General features: G+C 49.7%; 2 protein-coding genes across 5 annotated transcripts in view; one reads left to right on the forward strand and one right to left on the reverse strand.

Moving 5' to 3' along the window:
• Nucleotides 1-1,333: 1,333 nt before the first annotated feature.
• On the reverse strand, nucleotides 1,334-11,467 carry LOC125153748 (immunoglobulin alpha-2 heavy chain-like). Of its 3 annotated transcripts, XM_047837235.1 has the most exons (6): nucleotides 11,323-11,467; nucleotides 4,166-4,215; nucleotides 3,856-4,081; nucleotides 3,013-3,306; nucleotides 2,630-2,686; nucleotides 1,334-1,700 (listed from the first exon to the last, which is right to left on the reverse strand). In XM_047837235.1, exons 1-6 carry the CDS (start codon nucleotides 11,408-11,410, stop codon nucleotides 1,396-1,398), a joined length of 1,020 nt encoding a protein of 339 aa, XP_047693191.1. In that variant the 5' UTR covers nucleotides 11,411-11,467; the 3' UTR covers nucleotides 1,334-1,395. The 3 variants fall into 3 exon arrangements, with proteins under 3 accessions (XP_047693191.1, XP_047693190.1, XP_047693192.1); XM_047837234.1 differs by having other exon boundaries at nucleotides 3,856-4,215; XM_047837236.1 differs by having other exon boundaries at nucleotides 1,608-1,700; nucleotides 2,630-2,727; nucleotides 3,856-4,215.
• A 12,666-nt stretch (nucleotides 11,468-24,133) lies between these two features.
• Nucleotides 24,134-24,349, forward strand: part of LOC125152857 (pyruvate dehydrogenase phosphatase regulatory subunit, mitochondrial) — a 37,293-nt gene continuing 37,077 nt past the window's right edge. For both annotated transcript variants that reach the window (XM_047835393.1, XM_047835396.1), the window contains exon 1: nucleotides 24,134-24,317. The gene's annotated coding sequence lies outside the window, so the exon portion shown is untranslated. The remainder of the gene's footprint in view (nucleotides 24,318-24,349) is intronic.

Genomic DNA, 24,349 nt, shown 5'->3' on the forward strand with positions numbered 1-24,349 from the left:
TGACCCTACTCGCTGCGCTTGGTGGTGTCGTTTCTGTCTCCTCAGCTAAATAGGTCAAGCAGGGTAGGACCACAGGAACTTTAGAGGCCGGATCCAAGGCTTTCTGACCGTCAGGTTGATGTGTTGGGAATTACTCACCTTAAACCACATCATAAGGCTCCTTCCTGGGGAGAGCGTAGCTGGGACCCATCGTTGCACATAAGGCACGTGGATGCACCGGTCTCTAGTGGTCACCTTCCCTCTGGGCCCAGAACTAGGCCACATTTCTTGTCCATGCCCTGTCAGGTCCCTGTTCATCAGCCCTCACCTCTCCGTTCCAATAGCCCCGTCCCAGGGCCAGTGAACCCTGTGACACCCTTCCTGAGGCTTCTGTCTCCTTCGCTATGGCAAAGTGAATTTGCATGTGGGTGTTACAAAATCCTCACTTAAGGAGTTTGCATGGACACAAGGATTTCTCGAAGTAGAAACATCTGTACCAGGATCTGAGTGCTAGGATGCCCGGTGAGAAAGGACCAGAGGACCCTGGGCCCAGGGTTTCTTCTCAGAACTCAGATCCACTTTTTGCAGCTGTCACATGGGAGATGGTGGGCCTGCGTGTAGCGTGGAGGCCAGGAGAAGGCGAAGCATAGAAGAACAAAAGAGGAAGAGAGAACAACTGGAAACACTCTGTAGGGAACTCTGGGCAGCCATCGCCCTGGATGGGAGGAGTCTGGGGCCAGATGCTCCTGAGAGTCTTAGAGAGGCTGCCTGCTGTGGTGCAAGTGTGGGAAATGAAGTCACTGGTATTCCCACAAGGGAGAAGTGGGTTCCCTAGCTCGCAGCATCGGCCCCTTGACGGGATGCCACAGCAGTAGTGGGGACCATGCTGCCTTAGCAGTCTCTGAAGGAATCACCCTACCCTCTAATTCTGTGTGATCTTTCTGATTAAAAACCCTTGGCCAACTTAAATCCTCAGAGGCATTTGGCATTTGTTCTCAAAAGGGGCTGAGGAATGAAAGGATTTTAGCCAAAAAGGGGGAGAACTTTAGATACCCAACCCTCTGCTAGATGAAGAAGTGAGAGAGGGTGGGTGTGACCCGGCTTTCTCAGCTAGTGAGCAGCAGAACATGACGGTCTGCCCCTGCCACATGCGTTTCCCTCTGACCGGCCAGAGTGGCCTTGGGACCTGTATGACTTTCAGGCTCCAGCCTGCAGTGGCTGACCTGTCCTCAGAGCCAGACCATACCCTGGACATCCCTCCCCTGGAAGGTATTGGCCTTGGTCCCAGGATCCCACCTCCCTTGCCCAGAACAACCCACAGCACAGCAGTAACTTCTCAAATTCCCTGTATTTATGGAGAAATTTGGACAGCCTGAGAGAGAAAGGGGGACCCGATGGGTAATGAAAGGCAGCAGACTAGGAGGAAGCCGGCCGGAGCAAGGACGGAGGGTCCGGGGCATGGGCAGCCCCTCGGAGGACGTGGAAGCCCCTGGGGCTCGGCCACTTGTGCTCCGGGGCCGCGGCAGGAGTGCACCTCCTGCCCACCTGCGCCCTGGAACCGGGGGCCGCTCCTTGACCCCCTCTGGGGAGTGGCTCCGTAGGGTGGGCCCAACAACAGCGATTCCTCCAGAGAGCAGCCAGGATGAGGCCGTAGATGAGAGATGCACCCAGCAGTCCCAGGTAGCAGTAGGTGGTGGCAATGAGGATCTGCTCCAGCTCCACTGTGAGGGAGACAGGTACAGGGTGAAAGTGGGCCCACAATGAACAATGCATCTTCATGGGCTTCTCCCTGCCCCTGCCTCCTCCTAAGGAGGCCTCTCTGGCTCACTTTATCCTCTGTGAAGTTGTGTTACTCCCCATTTATAGGATAAAAAGTTAGACTTAAGATCTGTAAGTGCAGAGATGGTCTGGGCTGGATGGGGTAAGTAGGTAGGTGGATCTGAGGCCAAGAGAGGGTAAAAGACTCCTCCTCCTGGGGCGCCTGGGTGGCGCAGTCGGTTAAGCGTCTGACTTCAGCCAGGTCACGATCTCGTGGTCTGTGAGTTCGAGCCCCGTGTCGGACTCTTGGGCTGATGGCTCGGAGCCTGGAGCCTGCTTCCGATTCTGTGTCTCCCTCTCTCTCTGCCCCTCCCCCATTCATGCTCTGTCTCTCTCTGTCCCAAAAATAAATTTAAAAAACGTTGAAAAAAAAATTAAAAAAAAAAAAAAAGACTCCTCCTCCACCTCCCCCCCCCCCCCCCCCACCATAGGGGCCACAGAATGTTGAGGGCTGAGCCAGGACTAGACCCAGGTGCTTTGGACTGGGTCTACACCTTTTCCAGCCAGAATCTCAGGGCTCAGCTCTGACTGCATCAACACAGGAGCTTCCCAGACCCCCCTGCAGGAGGGCCCCTCTCCTGGCTGAGCTCCTGAATATTTCCTGTGTTCCTGTCCTAGGACCTTTAGTGCAGTGTTCCTTGCATTTTAAACCTTGGTTCAGTGTCTGACCTACCCCTCTAGACTCACTAATATTCAGACTGTGTTCCAGTCACCTCTCTGCCCTGGCAAATACTTAGTACTCCATAAAATGATTGCTGAATGAGTCGATGACCGTGAAAAGTCAAGGCTTCACCACCCAGGGGGTCCGACGTCAGTGTCAGGGGGTCCGTACCTAGAAGAATGTGTCCACTCTTGTTCGCATTCTCCACTTCCAGCGTTCTCCTGTGCCCTGGAACAGAGCAGATGCCCTTCGTATAGCTTCCCTGTGCCCTGTCACCCAAAGGAAATAAGCAGGAATTCACCACTAGGGAACACAGAAGCCAGGAGTGACAGAGTAGGTATTAGGACTTTGGGGGTAGCTCGTCCCACAACATTGCACGGGCTCCAAAGCCACGTCCAGGCTTCACCAGAAGCTAGGGCAGAGCCAAGGGTTCTTTGCCACACACAGCAGTGCTTATCTTGACTTTCTGGTTTGCCAGGGAGTAATTGATGTCTGGGTTCCAGGTGGTTGCATCAGGAAGACTGGAGCACAACCCCTGGGTCCTCTCTACTCACCTCGGCCCCAGGGCAGGGGCAGCACGACTTCTAAGACTCCACTCTGGTGCAAGCCTCGGCAAGTCACAGACATTCCTGCCACCTCCTGAGGCAGCTGCAGCCAGCTGACCATGGGATCCCCAGCTCCCCCAGTGGAGTCCTCTTCCTCCTGGTATTGGCCTTCCAGGACCCAGGACACCCTCAGAGGGTCAGGGTTATGTCCTAGGGCCACACAAAGTACATGGAAGGGAGGGCCGTAGGCTGGGATGAACAGGCTCAGCTCAGGTGGCTGCAGAGCCAGGGGTTGCCTCTTAGCTGTGGGGAATGAGAGGAAGAAGGATGTTACCCAATACCACCAGCCTCTTCCAACCTCAGTCCTATTGATCCCCCTCCTTCTGGGGCCTCTGGAGACTCTTCTACCCTTCCTCTATGGCCTTCCCTCACCTTTGTCAGAATCTACTTTGCCCCACAACTGGCCTTCTGGCCTGTTGAGCAGAATAGGAGCTGAGCTTATCTCTGCCACATGTACCTTCTGTCCTCCGGGCCTCCAGTATCCTTACTACAGAGCAAGGGAAGGGAAGGGATTTAATGTTCTTGATGAGGCTTCCCCTCCCAGGCCTAAAAATCCGGTCTAAGGTGTTTCTGTCCATCCTCAAATGCTTCCAGCCAATTCCACCATCCAGAAGCTTGAGCATTTTCCCTGCTGGCAGTCTACTCTCCTGGCCCTCCTTCTCTTTCCCTCATCCTACCGACAACAGCTTCCTCCAAGGGGGCTCCACCATCTACACCTTTGTGCCCACTGCCACCAGCTCCATTGCACTCGTATGCACTAGGGGCACCAGATCCCCACGCTCTTAGACTCACCCTGATAGAGCAGTCGGGTACCTTCTCCAAAGACATAATGGCCTGAAAACCATATGGCACAGTAGTAGGTGCCCTCATCAGCAGGGCTGGCATTGCCCACGGTCAGGAGCGCAGCATTCTGGGCTGGGTCCATCTCTGCCAGAAAGCGAGGATTCACACCAAAACCATAGGTGGGGGGAGCCCCTTCTCGCTGACTCAGCAGGAAGGTGGGGCCACTCCCCTTCAACTGCTGGTACCAAGATAAGACATGAGCCCTGGCAGGGCTTCCCTGCACCACACACCAGATCTGTGGATTGCCTCGTCCACTCACCACAGAAGACCGAGGCTGGAACAGAGAGGGCTGGAGGACTTCTGGGGCACCTGAAGAGGCAGAGAGGATAGTGACCCACTCAAAACAACTCAGTAGTCCTTTATTAGACACTGTCAGCTCAGCCGAAGCGTCCGGTCTCACCAGAAGGCCATGTGACAAAACCTGTCAAAACTGTACGTCATCACACTCTGTGATCTGGCAATTTTATTTCCGTAAATTTACCTTGGGAAAATAACTGGACTCAGGTATATTGGTAGACCTACAAACGGGACTGTTATAATAGTGAGAAAATAAATGTACTTAGAGGAGAGGATAAAGTTTTAAATGAGACACCCGGTCTACGCAGTACTATGCAGGCCCCATAAAAGGAAAATGTAGAACTCTCACTTCTGGGTAGGATGGAGTTGTTGGCAGCCAAATAATGTTCCCACCGAAAACAACTAGAAAAGCCAGAGGAACAGACGATATTTCAGGTTTAAGAGAGGTACAGAAGCAACAGTGGCCAGAAGGGTTAAGGATGTGCAGAGGGAAGAGCCACGGAGGTGCAAAGCGACAACTTTCAGCCATCTGCAATTGCCAATTCTGGCAAGAGGCTAAGGATCCAGGTTTTCCCCAGGGGGAAGGCTGCAGGTGAGACAAGAGAAATTAGCAGAGCCGTTTATAATCTCACAGGCTGCAGTGACAAAACCGGAAGCCTGAGGAACCTCAAATATATGTTCAGTTATCACCATTACCTGAAGTCTGAAATTTTATAAGATGGGAACCTTAAAAGCTAAGCCCAACCTCTGTGAAGCAGAGCGGAATTTTGCAGAGTCACAGTGCTGAGAAGATAAATGATCAGAGTTTGACATCTCAAAAGGAAACACTCTGCTGTATCACCAGGATTTCAGTTCAATGTCCCAAATGGGTCAGCCCTAGGAACAAGGCAAATGAGTAGTAGATGGAACTCTATTAAAACTGCATTCCATACACTTCTAATTGTAGAAGGAATTCTGGAATTAGGAAGCCACCATTTGACAACCACCATAGGAATCATCACTCAGACAAGAAGCATCAATGGATGATAAAACATTTTAGGTTTGGGTAAGTTTATTTATTTATTTATTTATTATTTTTTTTTTTTTGAGAGAGAGAGAAAAAGCACGAGTGGGGGAGGGGCAGAGCTAGGGAGAGAGAGAATCCCAAGCAGGCTCCACACCATCAGGGCAGAGTTTGACGCGGGGCTCGATCCCATGAACAGTGAGATCATAACCTGAGCCCAAATCAAGAGCTGGACGTGGAACTGAATGAGCCACCCAGGCACCCAGCCACATGAGCAAAATCAATATCAACAGGAATGGGGCAAATAGACATCATGTCTCCTGATATAGGGCACTGAGAACCCAATCTTTCGGTGGTATTCCCGTCATAAATGCATGCCTGAATCTAATCATGAGGAAACATCAGGTTTGAAGCATCAAACCCAAGTTGACGTATATTCTACAGAATAACTGGCCTGTACTCCATCATGAAAGGTGAAAACTAAGGAACTGTTCCAGATTAAAGGAGAATAAAGAGACATGATAACTAAATGCAGTGTGTGATCATGGATTGGATCTTGGACCATATATATATATATATGGTCCATATATATATATATAGACCATCTATATATATTTATTTTACTCTAAAGAATATTGGAGAGAAAACTGGTGAATTTTGAGTAAGATTTGTAGATTGAATCATATTAATGTTGGCTTCTTCATTTTGATCATTGTACTGTGTTACATGAAGACTGATGGATGACTTCTCATCAGAGATTATGGAAGCCAGAAGACAATGAAAAGACATTTAAAGTTCTTGCGTGAAAACAAACAAACCTGTCAACATAGAATTTTTTCTTACCTAATGAAACTGTCTTGAAAATAAAGATGTTCCCAGATAAAAGCTGAGATAATATGTCACCTACAGGAATCCTAAAAGGAAATCTCCAGGCAAAAGAAAAACGACCCTAGATGGAAACAGGGAAATGCATGAAGGAATGAAGAGTAATAGAAAGGGTAAATATGTAGTTAAATATAAATAAATATTGTCTGTACAAAGCAATAGAAATGTCGACTTGAAATGTCTTATAAGAACAACACAGAAGTTGGGAGGAGGCAAGTGAAGTTAAAATACTCTAACATTATAGCCTCATTAGAGAAGTGGTCAAAGTAGTATTATATTAGACCATGAAGTCAGAAATGCATATTTTAATCTGTAGGAGTAGCCACTAAAAGAATAATAAAAGAATGTATAATTAACAAGTTTTTAGAGGAGGGAATATTTTTTAAAAGAATCCAGGAGCACCTGGGTGGCTCAATTAATTGAACATCTGACTCTTGATTTCATCTCAGGTCATGATCTCACAGTTAGTGAGTCTGAGCCCTGCGTCGGACTCTGCACTCACAGTGTGGAGCCTACTTGGGATACTCTGTCTCCCTCTCTCTCCCAAAAATAAATTGAAAAAAAAAAAAAGAATGCAAAAGAAGACAACAAATAAGAGAAAAGGGAATGAGAAACAAGGACTATAGTAGGTATAAACCCAAATATATTAGTAAATACACTAAATATAAGGGGACTAAATTCTACAATTGAAAGACTAGGATAGACAGAATGGATCAAAATCTAACAACTATAACCTGCTAACAAAGATCACACCCTAAATATTAGGACTTGAAAACACTGAAAGTAAAAGCATTATTATCACTGATACACCTATGCTAACATCAGATCAAATAGGCTTCAAGGCAAAAAATAGTACGAAGAGATGAAGATGTACACTTAATGATGTAAAAGGGGCATCCCACCAGAAAGACATAAACCCAGCCATTTCAATAACCATATTAAATGTAAGTGGTCTAAACACCTCAATTGAAAGTCTGATTGGACAGGAATCCTGTGGATATTCCATCCACAACAAACCCACATAAGGACAAAAATGATTTAAAAGAAAAAGGATGGAAATGTCATACTATGCTACTATGATTTTTTTTTTTTTAACAGAAAGGGTAGTATCAAAATCAGATAAAGTTGATTTCAGGGCAAAGAATACTAACAGTAAAAAGTTTTATTTCATAATGTTAAAGAGTTCAATTCATTAAGAGAATATAACAATCTTAAACACTTACACACATAATGGAATTTCAAAATAAAAGAAGCAAAAGTAATAGAACTGCACAGAAAGACAGACAAATCCACAATAATGGCCAGAGATTTCAACACCCATCTTTTAATATTTGATAGAACAAGCGGGTAGAAAATCTCTGAGGATACAGACGCCTTGAATAATACCATCGACCAATTTACAAAACGGTACTTATAGAGCCCTCCACCCAACAACCCCCAATTACACTTATTTTTCAAATGCCCACGGAACCTTTATCAACTCAGATCATATTCTGAACATAAAACAAGTCTTCATACATTTAAAAGGATTCAAGTCACACACACAATGTTCTTTGACCACAGTGGAATTCAATTAGAGACCAATGACAAAGATGTTTGGAAAATTCCCAAATGTTTGGAAAATAACTTAGTTCTAAATAACCCATGGGTCAAAGAGTAAATCTGGAAGTATAGCAGTATTTAGAAGTAAATGAAAATAAGAAGGTGATGGGTCAAAAAATGTGTGAGTGCTGCTGACACAATAACTGGAAACAGACACGGGGGATCTATCCAGATGATAAAAGTGCTCTAAGACTCAATGCTGGTTATAGTTGCATTGGTACATTGGTAAATGTACCGATAAACTTGGTACATTTGCTGAAAACAACTAAATTGTACAGTGCATCTAAATTGAGTGGATTGCGTGACACGTATACTTTACAGAAGTTGTTTCTAAAAACACCTAAGGACTGTTAAAGAAGAAATAAAATCGCATTTGCAGACAACCTAGTGGTAAACATAATAAAATTTTAAATGTATAATCTGTTAGAAATAAATGGGTTTATCAAGGTCACTGGATATAAGGTAAGTATAGAAAAATAAATTATAGTTCTATATTAACTATAAATAGACAATAAAATTAACAAAATACTACTTATGATAGCATCAAAACCAACAGATACCTAAAAATGAATCTTTTTTTTTTTTAAGTTCATTTGGAGAGAGAGAGCACGCACACAAGCTGCAGATGGGGAGGGAGAGAGAGAGGGAGAGAGAGACCATGGCAAGCAGGTGCCGTGCTGTCAGCGTGGAGCCCCATGTGGCGCTGAAACTCTAGAACGGTGAGATGATGGCCTGAGCCGAAATCAAGAGTCAGACGTTTAACCGACGGAGCCACCCAGGTGCCCTCCCTAGAAATAAATCTCCTAAAACTATGCAAGTCCTCTACAGTGAAATCTACACAACATTATTGAAAGAAATATTTACAATGTAAGTAAGTGGAGACAGATGCCACCGCATGCATTAGAACATTCACTGTGATGGAGTTGTCAGTTTTTCCTAAAGTGATACCACAGCGTCAAACTTAGCTCGTCTTCTGAGCCATAAAACAAGTCTTAGTACATTTAAAAGTTCCCATCAAACCCCAGCAGGTCTTTTTGTGGAAAATGATAAGCTGATTCTAAAATTTTTATGCAAATGTAAAGTTCCTAGAATATCTAGGGCAATCTTGATTGCCAGCAGAGCTGGAGGAGTTACACTCCCAAGAACCAAAACTTTCAAGGGGCTGATGTAATGAAAACAGTGTGGTATTGGTGCAAGAATACACAAGGGATCAGTGGAACATGAGCCAGAATCCAAAACGTGTCTACAGTTTTATGACAAAGTGATGCTATAAGGCTACGGAGAAAGGACAGTCCTTTTGTGCTGGGTCAACTAGATATGCACATATGCACAAGCAGTGAGTTTGTTTGTTTGTTTTGCACAAGCAGTGAACTTTAACCTCCAACTCTAACTGGATTACAACCAAAAATTTCAGCTGGATTACACATCTAAATCTGGAATGTAAAACAGGAAAGCTTGGAAGAAAACATAGGATAATATCTTTATTTATTTATGTTGAGAGAGAGAGAGAAAGAACGAGAAGAGGAAGGGCAGAGAGAGAGGGGGACAAAAGATCCTAAGTGGGCTCCGTGCTAACAGCGGAGAGCCTGATGCGGAACTGGAACTCAAACTGTGAGAACGTGACCTGAGCCGAAGTCAGAAGCTTAATGAACTGAGCCACCGAGGCACCCCGAGAATATCTTTATCAGCATAAATCTCGGAAAGAAATCTTAGTAGGCAAAGATTTCTTAAATACGACACCAAAAAAAGTCCGTTATAAAGGAAAAACTATTGTGTAAACAACATTAAAATTGGGAGTGGCTGTTTATCAGAAGACACCATTAACAACAGCGAAAAGATCCATGGACTGGAAGATACAACACAAATAACCAACAGAGGAGTTCTATTTAGATTTTTAGATTATATAAAGATCTCCCATAAATCATAAACAAAAAGTCAAATGAACCAATAGAAACATGAACAGGAGATTTGAACGGGCCCTTCACAGAACAGGATATCCTAAAGGTCAACAAACATGAAAACACGCTCAATGCCATTATTCATCAGGGAAACAGAAATTAAGACTATGGGGAGATTAAAAAAAAAAAAAAAAAAGACTAGGAGGACATCAGGTGCACGAGTACCTCAATGGCTAAAATGAAAAAGACAGGTAATTCTCAAGTCTCGGCAAAGATGTGGAGGAACGGGAATTCTCTTAAACACGTACGTATCTGTTTTTGCTAATATCCCAAAACCTGAAAGAAAATTTAAAACCGTTAACAGCAGTAGCGTGTGGGTTCGGGACCATGGGAGGCCTTAGGGCTTCTAATAAATCTACTGCTGTGTAATTTTACTTTGCAGGCTTTACTATCACCGTCAGAAATGAGAAGTTTCACATTTTGAAAAGAACAAGTCTCTCCCATCACGCTCGAACACCAAGACCCAGGACGTAGTGGTATTTCCTCGCCCTCATCTCTCTTGACCTTTCTGTGGCACTTACCTTGACCACTCCTGGGTCAAAGCCGGGTCTGCCTTCAAACCCCAGGGGCTGACCCCACTCTGCTCCCCTCCCACCCGTCCATCAGCCCTTCTGGTGCCTCAGTCTCAGCCCCTGGGATCTCTCCGTCACCCTCTCTCCTGGCTCCTGGACAAGCGCACTGGGGTAGCTCTTCCCTGAGGTTTCCTCAATTTCTCTCCGGCCTCATTTCCACCAAATTAGAGTGAGGAAGATCCACCCCCCACCCCTGCATTCCCCATCCTCCAGCTTCCCCAGCCTGCAGACAAGTCCCAGTCTCCAGGTCCTCCAGACCCTGTCACACAGCTGTCCTCCCCTCCACCAAAGCCTCTTGAGCCTGGGTCACCTCCTGCCACCCGGATGGCCCCCAGCCTCCCGCTGCTCCTGCTGGCCCCACTGTCATGCCCCAGCCCATGTCACCCCCCCCCCAACTCCACCGCTTTCACCAGACCCCCATCTACTAGCTAGCTGTGTGACTATGGACACCTTATCTAAGCCTCAGTCTCGCTCTAAAATGAGGGTTGTAGAATCTACCTCACAGAATTGTCATAGGATTCAATGAGATAAAGTCTAGCATACAGTGCCTCCTTAATCAATGTCACCAATTTCTACTCTTTCTGTTTAGCTCCAGGGGACCGCAAGGCACGGGTGATCTGACCCCTTCCCCAAGTACCGAGACCGCCCCTCCCACCCCTCAACTGCCCCGCCCAAGCCCCTCTGTCTGTCCAGGTCCAGCCCCTGCACCTCCCCTCTTCTCGGCACCCTGCAGTCACTCAGGCCTAGGTTCCTCATGGGAGGTGGGAGTGACGGGTCCACCCGGCTGTGCACCAGCCGCTCTCCCGCCTTCCGCTTCCAATAGTCCCCGCTATGCTCCTAAACCAGAATCTGTCCACAGTCACAAACCTCCATCCCCATTAAACGCGAGAGGGGCGCCTGGGTGGCTCAATCGTTGAGCGGCTGACTTCGGCTCAGATCATGATCTCACGGTGGTGGGACAGCTCAGAGCCTGGAACCTGCTCCCTGTCTCTGCCCCTCTCTCGCTCTCTTTCAAAAACTAAATAAACATTAAAACAATATTTTAAACGGAGCGAGAGGTCTAATTAGGATCTGGGACAGGGAGAGGGGAGAAGCTCACCTGCGACAGAGCGCAGCAGCCAGACACACAGGGCCCAGCCACTCCAGGACGCGGGGACTCTACTCGGGAGCTTTGGTGGCGACGCCATCTCTCTCCGTATCAGCCCCAGGCTGGACGGAGCGTGTAGAGCTTCTCCAACCGGGCCCTTCCTGTGGCCCCAGAACGAGGGGCCTGACGTCGGCTTCCTCCCTAAGTGCGGAGGGGGCGGGGGGGGGGGGGTACAGACACAGGCGCGGTGCAATTGTGGGCCAACCCCAATATCCGGGTCTCTCGGAAAGCCCCTGGAGGGGTGGGGGTGGGGCATCTGAGTGCTGGGGCGAAGCACAGAGGACGACTTGGTTTGCAAGCAGTTCAGCAGAGGATTTGGTTTACTGGGCCCTGAAACCAGTCCCGGAGAGGTCCCGGCCTCGGGTCTGGCTGGGTCCGCAGGCCTGAACTGTGATGTCAGAGGCACACCCCTTTCTTTCTCTCTGCTCTGTAGCCGTCTTTCTTTCCGTTTGGTTTGCGGGCAGGCTCTCCACACGTGGTGGAAAGATGTCCCCCAGGGCCCAAGGCTCAGGTTGGTCAGCGTAGCCACCTCGGGGAAAAGGAAGAGTCTCCTTCCTGTTACTTGAAGCAGAGGTCCGAGGCTGATGTTGGTCGACCTAGCCTGGACCATGCACCTGCCCAAACCCATCACTGTGATCAGTGGGCTGGCTGGGCCTGGGTCACCTGTGCCCTCTGGAAGCTGAGGCATGGGGGCAATTTGAGAGGGTCTTTGGGGACTTGGAGTCACAGCATGGTGGTTCCCAGAGGAAAGCTGGATGCAGTCACCAGAGGGTCCAGATCAGGCACCTACCTGTCCAAAGGGGCTAATGTAACAGAAGAAGGGGGGGCCTCTCCCGCCCAAGAGGGGCCCCTCTGCTACCTCCTTCCAGCTTCTCAGTTCGGCAGCCATGTCCCCACACCCTCTCACAAAGCCCCCACCCGTTTCTCCACGTTGCTCTGCTTCCTGACTGTCCCAAGAAGTGGCCTGCAGTTTCTCCTGCGGCTCTGGAAGGAAAGCCTTGATGGCCTGCTCACCAGAGCCCTGAGACATCTTTCCGTCCCAGAGAGACCCAGACCTCATGGTTCTGTAATAGCAACCAAGATAATCATAACAATAAATAATTGGCCACCTCCTCATCTTCCCTCAGGTTGGGTTATCCGGTGGACTCAGCGCCAGTGCCACGAGGCACTTAGCACACACAGTACCCAGCATGTTGGAAGCACCTGGTGAATGAGGTAGGTCATGTTTTCCAACATGGCCACCACAGTGCATCTCCCCCCACACGCCCTTTCTTTTTCCACCCGAGTTGGTATTCATTTTCTAAGCTGAGATACAATTGACGCACAGTAAGCTGTACATATTCAAAGTGTGCAGCTTGGTAAATTTTGACGTGTGTATGCCCCTGAAACCATCACGACTATCAAGATGTCGAACACATCCACCAGCCCTAAAAGTTTCCTGATGCCCCACTGTCATCCCTCTCTACCCCACCTCTAGCACCTGCAGGCAACCGCTGGCGTGCTTCCCGGCACCACAGGTCAGTTTGCATTTTCTAAACATTTTATGTAAATTGAATAATACTGTGCATGCACTTTTTTGTCTGGTTTCTTTCACTCAGCGTCGTAACTTTGAGAGCTGCCCATGTTATTCCATGTACCCATAGTTAATTTTTATTGCTGAATTGTATTTCACTGTATGCCATACTTTACTTATCTGTTCACCTGCCGATGAACATTTGGGGTGTTTCTCATTGTTGGCTCCTTCAAATAAAGCTGCTGTGAACATTCACATGTAAGCCCTTGTATACACTCTCCTTTCCTTTCGCAGGGATTACCTTGGAGTTACATGGCTGGGTCACAGGGTAAGTGGATGTTTAACTTCCTAACAGACCGCCCGGCCCTTTTCCAAAATGTTTGTACGAGAGCATCCTTGACACCCCTGGGCATGGTCAGTCTTTTTGGTCTTAGACATTCTGGTAGGGGTGTAGTGACAGCTCATTGTGGTTTTAATTTGCCTCGTCTAATGACTGATAATGTTGCTGGGTTGCCTTGCTGGGAGGAAGCCAAGCAGCGGCAGGCAGAGCCCACATGTAGGTGTTCAGCTGACGACCAGCCACAAGTAATAGACATGTCAGTGACCCTCAGATGGTCCCAGCCCCCGGCCTTCAGGCCCCCCACTCCCCCCGCCGATGCCACACGGGGGGGAAATAAGCTGACGCCACCAAGCCCTGCCCAAACGACAGATTCATGAACAAAGTAGATGACTGGTGTTTTAGAAATGACTTTTTAAAGCCTTTTTATTTATTTTGAGAGACACAGAGACAGCACGAGTGGGGGGGGGGGGGCAGAGAGAGAGGGAGAGAGAGTCCCAAGCAGGCTCCGTGCTGTCAGCACAGAACTGGACGCGGGGCTCCAACTCACGAGCCTCGAGATCCTGACCTGAGCCGAAGTCAGACGCTTAACCGACTGAACCACCCAGGCGCCCCCAGAGTAGAGAACTGAGGAGCTTAAGCCCTCCTGTTGTGCTGCCTGGATTGGAATCCTTCCTCCACTACTTCTCCTCTAAGTCAACCAAATTCTTTAACCTCTCCGAGCCTGAGTTTTAGCTTCTTCAAATTGGGAACAGTAGAACCTGCCTCAGAGGGTGGTTATGAATCTAAAATGACCCGTGTCTGGCACAAAAACAGACACTCAGATCAATGGAACAGAATAGAGAACCCAGAAATGGACCCCCAAACGTATGGCCAGCTAATCTTTGACAAAGCAGGAAAGAATGTTCAGTGGAATAAAGACAGTCTCTTCAGCAAGTGGCGCTGGGAAAACTGGACAGCGACATGCAGAACAATGAACCTGGACCACTTTCTTACATCACGCACACAAAATAAACTCAAAATGGATGAAAGACCTCAATGTAAGACAGGAAGCCATCAAAATCCTCGAGGAGAAAGCAGGCGAAAACCTCTTTGACCTTGGCCGCAGCAACTTCTTACTCAACACGTCTCTGGAGGCAAGGGAAACGAAAGCAAAAATGAACTACTGGGACCTCATCAAAATAAAAAGCTTCTGCACAGCGAAGGAAACAATCAGCAAAACTGAAAGGCAACCTTCGGAATGGAAGAAGATATTTGCAAACGACGTATCAGATAAAGCGTTAGTATCCAAAATCTAGAAAGAACTTATCAAACTCAACACCCACAAAACAAATAGTCCAGTGAAGAAATGGGCCAAAGACATGAATAGACACTTCTCCAAAGAAGACATCCAGATGGCTAACGGACACGTGAAAAAATGCTCAACGTCACGCGTCATCAGGGAAATACAAATCAAAACCACCACGAGATACCACCTCACCCCTGTCAGAATGGCTAACGTGAACAACTCAGGCAACCACAGATGTTGGCGAGGATGCGGAGAGAGAGGATCTCTTTTGCACTGCTGGTGGGAACGCAAGCTGGTACAGCCACTCTGGAAAACAGGATGGAGCTTCCTCAAAAAATCACAAATAGAAGTACCCTAGGACCCAGCAATTGCACTACCAGGCATTTATCCAAGGGATACAGGTGTGCCCTTTCGAAGGAACACACGCACCCCAACGTTCACAGCAGCGCTAACAACAATAGCCAAAGTAAGGAAAGAGCCCAAATGTCCATCTATGGATGAACGGATAAAGAAGATGTGGTACATATGTACAATGGAGCATTACTCGGCCATCAAAGAGAATGAAATCTTGCCATTTGCAACCACATGGATGGAACTAGAGGGTATTATGCTAAGTGCAAGTAGTCAGCCAGAGAAAGACAAATATCATAGGACTTCACTCATAGGAGGACTTTAAGATACAAAACAGATGAACATAAGGGAAGCAAAAATAACATAAAAACAGAGAGGGGGACAAAACAGAAGAGACTCTTAAATATGGAGAACAAACCGAGCGTGGCTGGAGGGGTTGTGGGAGGGGGGCATGGACTAAATGGGTAAGGGGCACTAAGGAATCTACTCCCGAAATCATTGTTGCACTATAGGCTAACTAACTTGAATGTAATTTAAAAAAATTTAAAAAAAATAATAAAGTAAAAAAAAAAATCTGAAAATAAATTAATTAACAAATAAAATGATCCATGGCAAGAACTTAGCCGACTTAGCCTGGCACCTGCTGCTGTTATTTTTACCAGCGTTGTCCGATGGCTGTATGGATATAAAAACGCCCTCCCTCATTCTCTCCCAGGGAGCTTGTCTGCCCAGCTCCTGGTGGAAAGGCCTCAGGTGTGTGGGTCGGATGAGTTAATATTGATTGGTCTAGGCAATTTCCAAACATGGGATCGCTTGGGGTTTTAAAATCTGGACTCTCTCTGGGGCGCCTGGGTGGCTCAGTTGGTTAAGCGTCCGACTTCGGCTCCCGTCATGATCTCACAGTTCTTGGGTTCAAGCCCGGCATTGGGCTCTGTGCTGACAGCTCAGAGCCCGGAGCCTGCTTTAGATTCTGTGTCTCCCTCTCTCTCTGCCCCTCCCCTGCTTGCGCTCTGTCTCTCTCTCTTTCAAAAATAAACATTAAAAAAAATGATTTAAAGTCTGGATTCTCTCCTTTTAGGGCATGTATTGCCAGGCAAATGTTCTATCCCTCTGAGCCTGCTTCTTGCCCCGCAAAACAGGGTTAAGGCTGTCTACCGAACAGGGTGAATACGTGGGGATGTTATAAGGCACCGTTCTGACACAAAGTGAGTCCCTGATAAATAGCAGCTATTAATACTAGTAACACTTATCCTGTGATACAGCAGGTAACAAATTAATTACTTTGGAAGGAAAACAAGGGGGGGGGATAACCTTTTTTTAAGTTTGTGTTATTTATTTTGAGAGAGGGAGAGAAAAAACGCGTAAGTGGGAGAGGGGCAGAGGGGGGGCGGGCGGAGAGAATCCCAAGCAGGCTCTGCACTGACAGTCCAGAGCCCAATGCAGGGCTCGAAGTCTTGAACTGTGAAATCATGACCCTAGCCAAAGTCACATGTTTCCCTGACGGAGCACCCAGGCACCCAGGAATCACTTTTTAATGTAGAATTTTGGGAACTTTAAAATTTTTGTATTATCTATATTGTTTTAAAATTGTAATCCACATTTTAATAAATTTTAAGAAGATTAATACATTCAAATTATCAATAGAAATGTAAATATGCTATATTGTGTGCCACATACACATTTTTATCCCCATTTACAGGTGACTTGAAACTCTCATTCGTTTCTACCAGACATTCCATTTGTGACCAAGGGCCGCTGGTCAGAGCTCGGTTTCCCGACCATGGTCACGCCACAGTCTCCCTCCTGCTGGCCTTAGAGAAATTCAACCCAAGTATCCCACAAACGACTACATTCTAGAAAGTTACACAGCTGTGGAGGAGGGGAGGGGCTGTGCTCTTGGGGAGCCTAGATGGGGAGGGGCAAGGCCACGCCCCGGGTCCGCAGTGGTACAGGCTCCACAGGCTCCCGATTTTCCACCAGTGCCCTTCTCCCTGAAGAGTCCACACCTCGCAGGGAACTGGAGAATAAATAAACAAGAACAACCACATACCATACTGCCTCCAGCGCTTACGAAGGTCCCTGCTTGAGGGGAGAAGACGGGGTGAGGGGGAGAGTGCTAGATTCATGTCAAAAACCAAGGGAACCAGCGGTTATCCCATAACAAAGTCCTCCAGCTCACGGGAGAAACCAACAGACAGACCTCCGTGGGATTCGGGGAGGATAAAGAGCCAGCTCAAGACTCTGCCGTGCCAGGGGGCGCCTGGGTGGCTCAGTCGGTGAAGTATCTGACTTCGGCTTCGGGCTTGATCTCACGGTTTGTGGGTTCAAGCCCCGCGTTGGGCTCTGTGCAGACAGCTCAGAGCCTGGGGCCTGCTTTGGATTCTGTGTGTGTCTGTGTGTGTGTGTGTCTGCCCTTCCCCTGCTCACACCCTGTCTCTTTCTCTCAAAAATAAACAAACATTAAAAACACAAAAAAAGACTGTGGTGCCTAAGTAAGTGGGTGGAGTGAGGGAAGGGGGAACACTGCAGCAGTAGTTTTGATTCATTCTGCAACGGTTAGGTCTAGTCGCTTAGCTGTGTGGGGTAAGAGACTGGAAAACAATTGAAGAAAGATTCCCACTATGACGTAGGAGTTTCTCAGCATGAGGCATCGATCGGGGTGTCTGGTGAGAGCTGGTGTCCTCAAAGCAAAGAGAAAACAGATTTTGCTCAATTACACGCCACCGACATAACGGTCCGAGCGTCTCAAAGTGCTCACGTGAGCAGCAGGGAAACAGATACGATTACCTTGAAAGGGAAAAAGAAGGTTCTGAGAGCCGACCACTGTCAGGTGGGAAACAGGAAGCCAGTAGCCCCGCGCTAAGCGATTCATCAGCAGATAACGTTGAGTGGCTTAACGTAAACACCCTGATGGAAGGCTGCCATCAGAGCTTCAACCCAAACCCCTCGAGGAAGAGGAGGAAGAAAAGCAGGAGTTTTCAGTTTTTAAACAGACAAATTTAAAAATGAGTATTTCTTTAAGAAATAGAGCACACATACACTACGCCCCCCCAAATGTATAAGAAATGGTACACGTAGGTTTTTCATTGTAAGTAAATTTTACTCCCTACCCCCTAAGAAAACAAAACCAAAAACCAAAAACTTGAAATACACATGGAACTCTAGTTAATGCTACAAAAGCTGAACTGTTTTGGAGGAGGAGGGGTCAGCTTCCATGATGAAAGAGAATGCTCCTACCAAACTGACCTTCCAAACGGTAACAGTTACACGTTTAGAAGAAATACAGAACGCAATGACCCCAGACGAACAAAGGCAGGCAGTTTTTAGAGGTGGGTCAAAACGGAGCAGCAGCCTGAGCCACCGAGCAGCTAAAACTCCAACAGTAAAACCCACCAAGCTCTGGACACCACGAAAGGCGCCTCAGAAGAACCCAGGCTGCAAGAGAGCAAAGGGGAGCCTGAGAAAGGAGGCTGTCAGAGAAGGAAGATGCTCAATTACAGTGAAAACTCACTCAAGTCTCAGGCTGGCCCTAGAAATGTGCTTTGTGGGCAAATCATTTCAGATACGCCAACCCCTAGTCCCGGGAGCCCAACTTTTCCAATCTCTACTCTCTCCATCTCTCTCTCAATATATATATTGGGAGGGAGGTATATGGCTATATACCCACGTACTATATATATATATATATATATATATATATATATATATATCGGAGCTTTAAAATTTTTGTATTATCTATATATAATATATATATTTATCTATATCTATATCTATATCTATATATAGATATATATATCTCCTATAGGCTCTCTCTCTCTCTCTTTTTATATGGTCTCTATTGGTGCCTAATCCAGAGGCGGCTCAGGAAAGCTAACATCCCAGAGTCATCCACCAAGGAAGAGGCAGTGCAGGCATTCAGACCCAGGCCAGGTCAGCTCCAAAGTTATGCTCTTGACCAAATAGGACAGCGACCCTCTGACCTCAGACTCTGGGGGACTGAGTCAGATGATGCCCCAGATCCAAGTGTCTGAGGGCCCCTAACTCTGCAGAGGCCCCTCGAGGTGAGGACAGCAGGAAGGAAAGCGCACCTCGCTCTTTACGAAGCTGCACCAGAGAGCCTCTCCTCAGTCCCTCCCGTGCCACGGGGGCCGCATGGATTATCACCTCTCAGGGGGAGATTTGACGAGTCTGATTTGGGTTTCTAGTTAATCCTGACTACCTGCACTCCAGATGCGGGGCTGGGAGACCCGGGAAACCTCAATTCAGGAGTCTCAGCGCCACCTACCGGTGAGTTGGTACACCCAAGGCAGAAAAGAGTCCCGTCTGCTCTCCGAGGCCGCGAGGCCACGACGAAACTGCCATTTCACAGATCGGCAAACGGAGCTCGCGCTCACCGCTTTCCCTCAAGTAATCATCTGGTGGATGCAGGGCGCAGCACAAGATGGTTACGGGGAAGCCAGTCCTCTTGGGCGGGACTGACACGCGAGGAGGGGAGAGGACCACGTAAAGACAGGCGGAGAGAGTCCAGCGGCCACACCAAAGGGAGGCCAGGTGTTGTGGGGAAGGGGAGGCTTCACCGAGAGATGGTGGTGACGTGGGCTGAGGTTCTGAAATTCTGGACGGTCCGCAGGGCTGACCGGAGGGGCTTGGGGCGGGGGGGACATTGGAGTCTAAATGCAGAACTCTTCCCCGAGCACAGCGGGGCAGGTGCCAGGAAGGGCATCCCAGCGAGCGAGAGATGGGTCTGGCGGGTGTGAGTGGAGAGCAGGGTGAGAGGAAAGATGAGCCGCACACACACACGGGGCAAACAGGCCAGGAATCGGGCCCCAGCGTCGCACAGTGTGTGGGCCCAGAGCGAGCTCCACCAGGAGGACCGTGCTCTGCCACACGCTAAGGAGTCCGGACGCAACCTCCGCAACGACTGGAGTCACGAGGACGTGCTAAGCCAGGGAGTACAACGATCCCACGTGTTTTGGAAAGCCAGCCCTGCAGAGCGAGGACAGGGTGGGAGCAGGAGCGGGGCCATCTCTTCGGGGATCGTCATCAGAGCGAGGGATGCTACTCTCTGAACGCCGGCAGCAGCGGCAGGAACGAGAGGCCGGAAGAGACCAGAGTCCGGGGTCACCACTCGGTCGCGCTGGGCGACGAAGCGGAGGTACGCGGAGAAGCCAGCGGGGCGACCAGATGACCCCGCGGTTTTTGACCCGACTGACCATTCGTGGACTGGAAACAAAAGGAGATCTGGATGATGAGGTCGTTCCCGACGTGTCAGCTTATGGGGTTCTCACACGTAGCGGCTCAGAAGCTGGTTAGATGAGCGGAACAAAAGACCGGTGACTCCCGAGTTCGCGGCGAGTGAAGAGTCCCTCAAGGAGACGGAGGCCCTGACTGCGTCGTTCCTGCGTGGCCACGCGGCCAGACGCCCTCTATTCGAGCCGCGAGATGGCTGCTACACCCCAGCCCGGGACCCGGTGCGTCACAGAGCACTTGGCCTCACGCTTACGGGCCCGCAGGGGGCTGCGGTTTGGCGGGCGGCCGTTGCGGGCCGGGGGTCGGCGGGCTGGGCGTCAGGCCGGGGTCAGATCTGTTTCCCGAGTCTCCCCTCCGGTGTGATCCCATGATCCTCCAAGACACGGTGGCCGCTCAGGGCCCCATCGCTGATGAAAAGCCGCACCCGGGAGGGCTACGGACGCGCGTAATTTGCCTTGGGGCCTCGCTCCGGGCCTGCACACCGCGGTCTCTGCCGACCTTTTATCAAAGTCCTCAGGACGGCTGACACATATACTCCAACCCTTTCACGCACTGCAAGGTCACCTGGCAGACGGCTCGAGGGCCTGAAAAGATCCGGGGAGCACAGCTAAGTGGGGCTCCTTACTGTTACATTGCGTGCTCTTTTCTCGCTCTCTGTCCCCAGCCTCAGACGTCCTCCTGGCCACCTGCCCTATGCTACGGCGCAGATGGCTTCTGGATTCAGAACGAACACCTCGGCTCCGTCTCTAGATCTTCCCACAAGCGGCGTGATCTTGGAAGAGTCACGTTACCTCTGAGCCCACATCGTGTGCTAAAACCTCCCCTCCTAAGCTTGTCACAAGATCAAATGGGATGAGGTATGAGAAGAGCCCTGTCCTGCTCTAAGTATCTTCCTTAGGAACCAGCGAAAGTCCTTCTGAAGCCACAAAGCTTTCACAGCTACCATTTGTCCTCCGGGCTGCTCAACTCTTGGCACCCAGCGGTTTCTAGACACGAGAGAGCTTCCCGGAAGCCTCTCGAGAAGTACGGGTCAGACTTCCAGCCTGGTTGATTCCAGTTCACTCAGAGGGTGTTGCTTTACGTGTCCCGAGACGATTCCGAGGCACCGCCGCTGGTGCCTACCGCATGCTTAGCACTTTCTTGGCCGGTTCAGTCTGTCGCGTGTTAGAGACTTAGATGTGAGTCCTCAAACCTTCGGAAGAGTAAGGGAGGCTATCTGTCTCTAGCCATGCCGCCACTGCGCGGAGGGTGATGGAATGCCTGTGTGTGCTGTGCCTTGCTTTCCAAATCCTGTTTTATGCTCTGGTAACACAGGTGGATAAGGTTTTGCGTACCGTGTCTATCCTCTGTTATGGCAAATACTTAACACCCTGTCGCCAAACATGAAGCACGTTTCACAGTGGACTCAGCCAGAGTAATTAACGTGTCTGTTTATTCATTTGCAGACCCAGTCGCATGAAAAGAACACGTTAATTAAACTCCGGCTTGATGGAAGTACAGGGTAGGATGTTAATACCGCGCCCGCGGAGGCAGAGATGCTGGTCACTCTGGGCGCCTCAAGTCCCCGGAGCTCCTGTGAAAGAGCCCGTGCCCTAAAATGCCTCACGTGTCCTCAGCACCACCTGCTGTCACTACACACACACAGAAAGGGGCTGAGCAAACTGCACATTTGCAAAATGTACATTTTGTAATACAAAATGTAAATAAGGAGTTACAGCGCTGTACGATAATTACAATGGCATTTTCCTGTATCCCCAGAGCACACCGGAGAGTGAAGCGTTAACTGTGCTGCTAGAAACCCCTTGATTGAAACAAGCCGCAGAAACTTTCTACCCAGCAGGCCAGGCCTTTGATCTGGGGAAGAGAGGCTATGGGGGGTGGAGGGGAACCCTCAGACCGAGTGACTGACTTTCTCTTTGTCCTTCCTGTCTACACCTACCGTGGGACATTCTGGCGTAAGGCACGAGAACCGAACCGAGAATCGGGCTTGGAGCAGAGAGGTGCTCCGAGCTCCAGTTCCTGGTGTGCAAAGGAAATCCTGGCGTGGATCTTTTGAAACAGATGCTGAAACTATCCTCCCCACCCCTGGTAATTTCAGTCCTTGCGAGACAGAAAACCAAGAAGGCAGAATGTTTGCAACGGTGAATCCAAATACCACGAGTGAAAAGTCCTGTCAAGACGTGTAATTGTGCATGGGATGGTCTGCTCTGTGAAGTATCGTACGAGAAGTCACTCTGGCGTTTCGTGGAGTAGGAGAAGCCCAGAAGAGAAAACAGTCAGTCCTCCTGAAGAATAGGGCATTTGGTGGGTATGAGAGCCTAGAAAGTACAAGAACCAACGTCGACAATAAAGGAGCCGTGGGACTTAGCCTTTTAACGTGGAGATGTAAAATAGTGACGGTTGAGGGGCACCTGGGTGGCTCAGGCGGTTGAGCCTCTGACTCTTGATTTGGGCTCAGGTCATGATCTCAGCGTTGGTGGGTCCCAGTCCTGCGTCCGGCTCTGCACTGGTGGTGCAGAGCCTGCTTGGGATCCTCTCTCTCTCTCCTTCTCTCTCTGCCCCTCTCCCCTGCTTGTTCTCTCTCCCTCTCTCAAAATAAATAAACATCAAAAAAATAGTGATGGTTGAGGTAAGCAGGCAGAAATGCGTACAGCGTGTTCACTACTTAACTGCACGTAAACGGAATGGAATTTACAACACCATCACTTCATTTCACCCACCGTTTCGTACAGACAACTAGGTTTCTCCCCAATTCACAAGCCTGAAAATGGCATAGGTGAAACTACTCATCAGGAAAACTTGTGAAGTTTTTCTCCCCAAACTGCCACATCTGGGACGTCCTCAAGAATACAACCTCAGATGGGTTGGTCTATTTCCTCTCCCTTTTGGGTAGTCAGGTGACACCAAGCTCTAAGCCATTAGCTAAAATACTGAAGAATTTCTCTGCACAGAAGCGCAGAATGTCTTCAACTTTTATGCATCAGACCAGCAAGAGGCGGAGTTTCCATCCTCAGGCAGCCAGAACCCGGTGCAATGTAGCGTGTGAGTTAACTGGCGAGTCAGTGGGTAGACAGTTGTGCAGGTTGTGGGCCGGCCTGGTGCCACCGGGGTCCCTGAGCTTTCTGCCACCCCCTAAAATGGCAGCAGCCCTCTAGTTCTTGTGCACTGCGGAATCCCATCATCAGAGGCCATAAGGAAACGAGACTGGCTTGTGTGGCAAGACGGGCTTCAATCCCAAGACCGGGAAGTGGAGAGTGTGGCCCACCGTGCAGTGGCGGCCGTGCCCTCAGAACGCTCCCCATTCAAAGAAATACTGGCTGGACCATGCGCCAAGCGCTGCTGCAAGTGCTGCCGTGCCTAAGATTGAGGTTCTGTCGACAGGGTCCGGGGCCTGCCACTGGTGGCAAAGGCAGTCAGCGAACACATACTTTAGATACTGATGAGTTCCACGAGGGAAAGAAAACAGGGCCAAGCGATAGGAAGGGAGGACTGGACGGGAGGCTTCTCAGAAGATGGGGTGAATGACTCCGCTTCCTCGGGCCCAGGCAAGCCAGGAAGGTGCAGAGTGAGATCCCGCCCAGAGCTCAGGGTCTCTAAACCCGCCTCCGAGGTCGGGCCAGGCCCGCAGACCGGATTTCAGACGCTCTGCTAGAGCCTGGCCCAAGGAAGAGCCGAGCGCCTTCCAGAGACAAGGGACTGTCGGTCCACGCAGCCCTTTTGCGCCAGGGACTAGAGTGGCTTTGAGCCGCGGACCCGCTCGGGGACAGAAGCGGCAGGGCGCCTGGAGGGCAGAGCGAAGCCCCGCGCTCCCGACACCCCGGCAAGGCCGGCGACCCACCGCAGCATCCCCGCTCCACTTGCACGCTTCAGAAAGCAGCCTGGACCACTGGGGCGGGGGCCGAGCTCCCGGGGCGGGGCCTCGCGAGACCCAAACAAGCCCCACGTGGCAGGGGCGGGGCCGCCGCGGGGACGTCACGGCGCGCGCGTGCGCGTGTGCCGGCACGCGCGGGCGTACCCTTGCCGAGGGCCGTAAAGCGCGGAAGGTCGCGGTCTCTCCCGCTTCCCCGGAACTTTTTACTCCCTCCGCCCCGCCCCCTTCCCATTCCCAGTGCCCCGTTTCTGGCGGCGGGACCCCCGGCAACTGTTGTGGCTGCTGTCCCGTTGCCGCCGGGGTGCTGCTGACGGCGGAGCCCGCGGCGGCCCGTGAGGTAAGGAGACGGCGGCGGGGCCGCTCTGGCCT

Source organism: Prionailurus viverrinus, chromosome E2 (assembly GCF_022837055.1).
Source record: "Prionailurus viverrinus isolate Anna chromosome E2, UM_Priviv_1.0, whole genome shotgun sequence".
Lineage (NCBI taxonomy): Eukaryota > Metazoa > Chordata > Mammalia > Carnivora > Felidae > Prionailurus > Prionailurus viverrinus.